Consider the following 8,664-nt stretch of genomic DNA (forward strand, 5'->3'; position numbering starts at 1 on the left):
GAGCCCCACATCGGCCTCTGTGCTGTCAGTTCAGAGCCTGGAGCCTGCTTCGGATTCTGTGTCTCCCTCTCTTTGCCACTTCCCCATTCACGCTCTGTCTCTTTCTGTCTCTCAAAAAATGAATAAATGTTAGAAAAAAATAAACGTTAGAGTACTCAACTCATCTCTATGGATCTCCATAGATATTGTATTAAAATAATCTTCCTGTCTTATGATTCCATAATTAACTACCAGTTTTCATTTTCGTATTTTTTAAACACTGATTATCATATAGCTATTATATTATTTAAACTCTTTTGAACACTACTTGGAACCAATTTTCTGATGTCCAACTTTACAAATGTACCAACATTTCAAGGTATTGAAGTTGCAGTGGTCGATGCCTGTAGCATCTTCCGACACATGAGCCACAGAGCAAATGTCATGCTCGCGCATCCTTGCTCTCCGTCCTCTAGGCATACACGCATATAAATGAAGCAAAATTAATACAAAATGGAAAAAAATTAAGGTCATGTTTTTATTAACAAAACGTGTTAAGATTGTGTGACCTGTGGTGACTAAAAGCTGCTATCCACATGCCCTTGCTTTCTTTGCTTCCAGAAATGGTGGTGGACGAAGCGGTATGTTCTGTGCCATAGGCATTGTTGTCGAAATGGTGAAGCGGCAAAATGTTGTCGACGTGTTCCACGCAGTCAAGACACTGAGGAACAGCAAGCCAAACATGGTGGAAGCCCCGGTGAGTCAGAATCTTAGACATAGAAGGGAGCAGAGATTAGACATCATATACCTACTCATCGGGTTGACTTCACACTCCCAAGGGAAATCAGATGTATAAATGAGTCTTTGTGGGGACTTTTCCTATCTAACTGATGAATTGCTGAGCATCTCTCTCTACCCACATAAATGTAATCACATATCACAGAAACTTAATGATGAAAACTATTTTCACTTAATTTGGGAAAGGTGTAGATTTTTTTTCTCTCTGTGTTAGGCAATAAATATTTGCTGTAATAAACTTTAGTAAATGGTTCTATAATAAGAATAAATTCTACTCTCTAGACTTCATTCTTGCTTATTTTTATTTCTTTTTTTTTAAGTTTATTTATTTTGAGAGAGACAGAGACAGCATAAGTAAGGGAGGGGCAGAGAGGGAGGGAGAGAGAGAATCCCAAGCAGACTCCATACTGCCAGTTCAGAGCCCCATGCAGAGCTCAAACTCACAAGCCGGGAGGTCATGACCTGAGCCAAAATCAAGACTTGGACGCTTAACTGACTGAGCCACCCAGGCGCCCTGCTTATTTTTATTTCTTACAGCATCTTGAGTTAACTGGCAAAACATTAATCCAAGGGATATACACATGGATTAAATCAGTACTTTGGACACCTAATGCCCTTAAACAACATATGAAATTTATTTGAGTCATTAGCTTTAATTCTCCATTTCTGGTCAAATTATAAATTTTAAACTATCATCACTGACAGTTTTCAGCTTCTACCAGTTATAGTGTGCAGTTCAGATGATGCCACCTGAATTTGCCAGGGCTCATAAAATCAGAACACAGTTCACAAAGTAAGAGCTGATAGGAATGTATATGTGGGAGTTCATCTGTGTGAAGGTGTATGAAGAGTAAGAAAGAAAAATTAAACTCCTCGAGCACATTTTACTTCTAAAGAGCGATGTCTGTGGGTTACACACATGTGCAAAGTGGGATAAGGTCAGGAGCAGCTGTGTAGTTTATGCTCAAACAAAGGTAAACCAGAAAAACCAAGGCAAATTGTTGCTTGCCCTACATTTATCAAGATGATCAGATAACTAAAATGAGCAATTCAATAAGCCTTTAAAGTATTCTCACCACTTCCTGCTCATGGATTGTTCACACAAAAAGTGCATTGCTTCCTGAGACAAAATCTGAAGTTACATTTATACCGTTTCACTTTTAAAAGTGAGAACAGACCTTTTTCCCCTTCTACAAGTCCCCTCAAACCGCCCCAATTCTAGCTCATCCCTTGGGCTCTGCCTGTTGTCTGGACAAGATGATGTCGGTTTTGACTGGAGTATTGGCAATGGAGATGGAGAAAAGGGGATAGACTTGAAGGATTTTTGAAGTAGAACTTGTCAGGTCTTCTTAAAATATAATGGTTATGTCTTTAAACTCTTCGCTGTCTGAAGATTTCTTAATGTAAACTCTGCCTCTGTCTCTCAGATCAAGTCTTTTTAAATTCATCAGTGGGGTCGCTTCACTGTCAGAATTCAAACATTACCTCCAAATTTAACTCTAATTTCCTGCCGTAAGTTGGGGGGGGGGGGTTCTGTGGTTAAACTCAACTATTCTAGAACCTTCCAAGAAGTTCCTATGTACCTTTATATTCATGTCCCATTAATCCTGACTGAACACCTACCTTCTGATATGTGTTTAATCAGCGTTAATGATGAGTTCAGTGTGCTGTTGAATTGAACTGACAAGTTTGGTAAGAAAATTTGGAGCATAAACAAAAGCTCATGACAGTTTAAAGAGACATAACTGTTTTCAAGCACTGTGTGACTCTTCAGACGCACTTGCCACAGTGGTAGCCTAATTTAAATCACACCTACTTGATAATTAAGGGTAGGATTGATAAAGATCTCTTTCAGAAAGATTTTACTACCCTACTTTATTGTGGAGACACCGGGAAGTTCTTTAGAAATACGATGCATTTTAGGTTGTTCTGCATTACAGCCTGGATTTTACCCACTTGGAATGAGTTGAAAAATTTTTAATGAGGTACATATTAGAAGTCATAACTTGTGGGGCGCCTGGGTGGCTTGGTCGGTTAAGCGTCCGACTTGGGGACTTCGGCTCAGGTCATGATCTCACGGCCCGTGAGTTCGAGCCCCGCGTCGGGCTCTGTGCTGACCGCTCAGAGCCTCCAGCCTGTTTCAGATTCTGTGTCTCCCTCTGTCTCTGCCCCTCCCCTGTTCATGCTCTGTCTCTCTCTCAAAAATAAATAAACGTTGGAAAAAAAAATTAAAAAAAAAAAAAAGAAGTCATAACTTGTAATACGGTCTGATGTTTTCTAAGTTCTTGATAATGGAGCAGTGCTTAGGTGGATGTAAAGGAAATACAGTTTTTTTTAATATGAAATTTATTATTTTGTTGTCAAATTGGTTTCCATACAACACCCAGTGCTCTTTCCAACAGGTGCCCTCCTCAATGCCCATCACCCACCCTCCCATCCCTCCCACTCCCCATCAACCCTCTCAGTTTATTCTCAGTTTTTAAGAGTCTCTTATGATTTGGCTCCCTCCCTTTTTTTTTCCTTCCCCTCCCCCATGGTCTTCTGTTAAGTTTCACAGGATCCACATAAGAGTGAAAACATATGGTATCTGTCAGGAAAGACAGTTTTAACTCAAATTTGGTCAACCAAATTGTCTTCAATATTTAAAGAGAGGAAACAGAAATTTTCAAATATAAGTAAACTCGAAAAGGTGTAAGAGCCACTAACCATTTTTGAAAAATTTACTTTAATATTCTGATGAATGAAAAGCTGTGTGAGGGGCTCCTGGGTGGCTCAGTAGGTTAAGTGTACAACTCTTGGTTTCGGCTCAGGTCATGACCTCATGGTTCATGGGTCCCAGCCCCACAACAGTTTCTGTGCTGGCAGCATGGAGCTTGTTTGGGTTTCTCTCTGTCCCTCCCCTGATTGTACTCTCTCTCTCTCTCAAAATAAATAAACATTTAAAAAAATAATAATAATGAAATAAAATGACTTATTTTTCTCCTGCTAAGGACAGATATCTGAAGTTTGGAGAAGAATATTTGCACTTGTTCACTGTATCATTTATTTGTAATAGAGAAAAAGTAAAAGCAATCTAATAGTCAAATCTGTATACTGTACATTTATGTAGTGTGAAAAGAAATGTTAAATAACATAAGAAAAAGACATAACAGTGTTAAAGGCAGATAAAATATAAACTTATACTCTCGAATATATGTATGCAATGATATTTATTCTAAAAGAATTATGATTTCAACCATGCATAAAAAAGGACTAAAGCAAAACTAAGGCAGTATTTTACCAAGAATTGTTTCTGGTAATAGAGTTATGAAACTCTTTCTGATTACTTGGGTTTTTCTATACTGGGAATTTTTTCTGTAATGATCAGGTTTTACTATTATAATTAGATAAAAAATATTGGAGGGGTGCCTGGGTGGCTCAGTTGGTTAGGCGGCCGACTTCGGCTCAGGTCATGATCTCACGGTCCATGGGTTTGAGCCCCGAGTCGGGCTCTGTGCTGACAGCTCAGAGCCTGGAGCCTGTTTCAGATTCTGTGTCTCCCTCTCTGACCCTCCCCCGTTCATGCTCTGTCTCTCTCTGTCGCAAAAATAAATACATGTTAAAAAAAAATTTTTTTTTTAAATACTGGAGATTTTTTTAATTTGATAAAAAATATAAGGCAAACACAATATATCTTTCCTTAAGTTCCTTTCCTTAAACGCTGATCTTTAGACTCAAATGTAACATATATATGCCCAGAGATTAAACTTCTGTATCAAAAAAATCATTGGTAATTCTCGAATAATCTAGCGTGGTGGCTTGGTGTTCGTTTGGCGGCTGTGGTTCACCGTTAGTCTCCTTTTTCTCACCTTTTCTCAACTCTTTTGTTTTAACCTGTTTCAGGAGCAGTACCGTTTCTGCTATGATGTAGCCCTGGAGTACCTGGAATCTTCTTAGTCGGGTGAGACTTCGGAGCACAGCCACGCAGAAACCTGTTCATCTGTTGAGCCAGCAGCTGTTGTACCTGTTACACCTGTGCAGAAAGATTTTAATGTGGGGGGTGGGAGGCTTTTACATTCAAGAAGTAAAAGTATTTTTCTTATGAAGTTGTGTATCTTAATAAAAAGGACTCAACTAGTTTCTATTACCGTATGAAAGCATCGACATTTCGTGCCGCATAAATTATATTTAATAAGAACCAGATTCAAATGAGAACTTCTCAGTGTTTGTACAGTGAATACGCAGCTTTTTCTCCCCTGGTTTTGGTAGAGCAGCCACCATGTGTTGCATGAATTAATACTTTCTATGTGGCATTTTTTTCTCCCTTTTTTAGATAAAAGATGTTAAATCTTTAAGGAAGAAGTAAGAAAAGCTGTGCAAATTCATAGTAAAGTTCATTTTTTATATGTTTCAAGTGTAGCAGATCTCTATATAAATATATAAATATATATAACTGGCTTATTTTCTTTTAATGTGCAATGATGGCTAGATCATTTAAAGTTCTTTTTAGAAAAAACATAAGCCAAAGACTCAAGTGTAAATATGTCTATACGGAGAAAGCACATTATATTTATTGGTTACTTACATTCCTTTTTTGATGGCTAAAATACTACCACCACACAATCATTTTTTTTTTTTTCTGAAGAAAACTTTTTCTTTCACTAAAATCAATTGTAAACGATTTTTGTAGATTATTTTTTGTATGTTTTAGTGTAAGTAGAGGATAAACTTTTTATTCATAAACCAGGAAGCAATGTTCTTTATAGTGATTCTCTTGTGTACATGCTTGTGAATTAAATTTATGTAAAACACCTTGGCAATTGGGTCTTTTAATATAGGACCAAATTAAAACATTTTGCTGAAAATGTATAATTTTCCACAATTTCATTAGGTAAATAATTGTTTGGTGATCATACATGAGAATTGCACACATTCAAAGGCCTTGCTGATCACTTGTGCAATGTTGAACACAGCCTTTTAGCATCGTTTAAATTTTAAAGGAATTGATTTTTCTCAGCCTGTGACCAAGCACTGGTCAAGAAAACAAAATGGCAAAATTTATGCTTTCAGAGTCAAGATTTAGCAAACTGTAAACCATCAACACTATAAAGCGTTTCTTTTGATGTTTACATGCACAAGCTTTGGACTCGGACCATAGAGAGTGTGAACAAATCAATGCCAGATTCCTGTTTGTGCATGGCCATGGGATTTGCAAGTGAACCTTTCCAAATGTGGTCTTGTTCATATGCTCCATGTAGCTGTAACTTCACACCATCAGCTTGCAGTTTGTTATTGACTGAAGCATTCCAGTATCCTCCTTCTAGATTGCCAGTACATGACATGGTGCTTATCAAGATTTAACTAAAGTAAGAGTGAAATAAAGGTTTTATAATTACAACAATTGTTTGCACATCATTTTCTCTTAATCTTCATGTCTTCACTCCCCCCAAAATTGTCTCTTCTCACTGATACTAGTAGACCACTAAAATTCTATTAAAAGTAAAACGAATGTCCAAGCACTAATATCTTTCTTTTTTAATTGAATGTCAGCCAGTCCAGATGAGTGGAAGGGATAAAGGCCAGAAGATTGGCATACTTTTTTTAAAATTTCTATATATGTATGTCACTATCTTTTTATGTGATAGACATTTTCATACTTCTTCCTTATAGCAAACTTGACAAATAAGTATCCCTGTTTTATGGATGTTGTAATTGAAGATAATGAGAAAGTAAACGATTTGTCAACAGATTCAAACCTGAGTCTGATTTACCAGTTCATTCTCTTCCACTAAACACACTGCTTCCCCAGTGACATGACAAAGAAAATTTGGCACTTTGTTCTTATTGTTCCTCATTAATTGATTTTCTCATAAAGTCTCATTATGGGTATCTTCAAACTTCTATTTGCTGTGTACATTATTAGAACATTTGTGACTTTCATTAGGAAGAATTTAGGTAAAGAGACTTTATCTTTTCCTAGAAAGACTAATTTACATTTAAACATGGATGCATTCAACAAAAAATCCACAAGCTCATCCAAGATTTCTTTGCCTGGTAATGTTCAGGATGTTAATCCTATAGAGGATTCTGCTTTGCTGCATGACCCTGCTTTAATTTCTGCTCACGTGATTGTGTCCACACTCCACCAAAATTACCATAAATACCACTGTTCGCAAAGCTCAGAGGTCCATTTGGCCTCCAAAATTTAAGCAAAGAACAAAAGGAGTCCTCTTTCTCTCTAGCAGAAATAGTGTCACGCTTGCTTTGGGCACCACAGAAGCCAGTTCATTCGCAATGGGGGGGATGTAAATATGTTTTTCTCAAAACTCATTCGAAAAGTCCTACTTAATACCCCATGGCACTCCCTGTGCTTGGATGGCCGCGTTCAGTCACCTGTGTCTCTCTGGGCAGGAAATGTCCTGGCAGGGCTTTTAAAAGGGGTCATGCTTTTCACAGTGAAAGGCCTCTGACCTTTCTATCAGTTATTCCTTGAATGGCTGTCATGAAGTCGAAGTTTATAGATCCCCTTCTTAGATATTATCACTAGGGAAATGCCGGAAGCGTGTGGACCAGAGGCACACAAACAGCTGGGAATTTATGAGTTTTAACAAAGTACTCTTAGAAGTCAGTGGTAGGTTTCTGGTCTGAGCTGCCTAGCCTTTTTCTAATATTTAGTCTTTGGAGAAAGTTTTCACATGAGTGTGCTGCTGCATTGCAACCAACGGATCTGACATTGAGACACAAGAAAGAAGATCTTTTTACCTGGACAAGAAGGGAGAAGAGACACGCTTACCTCTACACTGATGTGCTTATGTGCTCATTCACTATTCACCTTCTCGAGAATCTTTTAGGTTCCAGGTACTCATGTAACAAGCGTAGATGTCAGGCATCAACAGCTGCTACCTCTCAAATCTGCTCTGTTGTTAGGAAATGGTTCCTAGCATCTAAAGAATGTACTAAACAGTAAATATTAGAATTCAGGAGGGAAATGACTGTAGCACACCTAGAAATATGAGATCATCTGTTAGCTTTGGGAGAACGCTTTTGAGATTTGCCTCACTTTATGGGAGAGTGACAATTCTACATTGTTAATTTCTGTGCACTTCAGCAAGCCATCCTTTTTCGTAACAAAATAGCAAAGAATCAATATTCTGCCCCATGCCCCAGTGCAATATGTAGGATATTGGTAAAATATTTCCATAGGCAGAGACTCCGCAGCCTTCCTAGATTCATTTCAGTGTTTTAGTAAACACCTTTACTCAGTGTAAGGGCAATCTGCTATTTTACTCAACACTTTCCTAAGTTAAGATAGAAGACAGTTGGCTATGCCTCCTGTAATAATTTCTACTTACATATTATTTCATAAAGTTTCCCCTCAGTGTAGGGGGCTTGGAATGGGAGCAATATTATCTGAATTTGTTCATAACTCTAGTCTATTCAAGTGGTCTGCAGAGTATTCGAATATTATCTCTCAGAAACTAAAAGGGAAAGCTCTGTCTTGGGACCTACTTTAAGTAAGCTAGAAGTGGCTTCCGGAATATAAATTGTCCAAAAATCAATGGTGGTAGATATATAACCCTTCTGAACTTCAGCCTCCTCCAAAGTGAATTGAAATGCTAACGTGGAAGAAAAGAAACACTAGAGAGATACTGTTGTTATCAAATCCTGTAAGAAACCAGTAAAAGGGGTTTCTAAACCATTAAAGCCAGTGTGAAGTCCCTACTGAATATCAGAAAGCCCCCTTTTTTTTAATAAGGCCTGCTCAGGGACAGGATGGGAGAGAGACTTTCTGACAGATACCATCTCTCACGATGCATTTGTCAATTGTAGAAAATCTACAATACCTGAAGTCTAACACAGAGTATTGGGCACTAATTCTGTTGGGTAGTTGGGTTCATTTCAATATAC

General features: G+C 37.9%; 1 protein-coding gene across 11 annotated transcripts in view; it reads left to right on the plus strand.

Annotated features, from left to right (window-relative positions):
* PTPRK (protein tyrosine phosphatase receptor type K) overlaps window positions 1–6,157 on the plus strand; it is a 557,535-nt gene extending 551,378 nt beyond the window's left edge. For all 11 annotated transcript variants that reach the window (XM_053904504.1, XM_053904506.1, XM_053904505.1 and 8 more), the window contains 2 exons: window positions 601–736; window positions 4,660–6,157. In XM_053904504.1, coding sequence (XP_053760479.1) covers window positions 601–736; window positions 4,660–4,713 — 190 coding nt within the window. In that variant the 3' untranslated portion in view covers window positions 4,714–6,157. The remainder of the gene's footprint in view (window positions 1–600; window positions 737–4,659) is intronic.
* Window positions 6,158–8,664: the final 2,507 nt, after the last annotated feature.

Source organism: Panthera pardus, unplaced genomic scaffold, assembly GCF_024362965.1.
Source record: "Panthera pardus isolate Hobbes unplaced genomic scaffold, ASM2436296v1 HiC_scaffold_17, whole genome shotgun sequence".
NCBI lineage: Eukaryota > Metazoa > Chordata > Mammalia > Carnivora > Felidae > Panthera > Panthera pardus.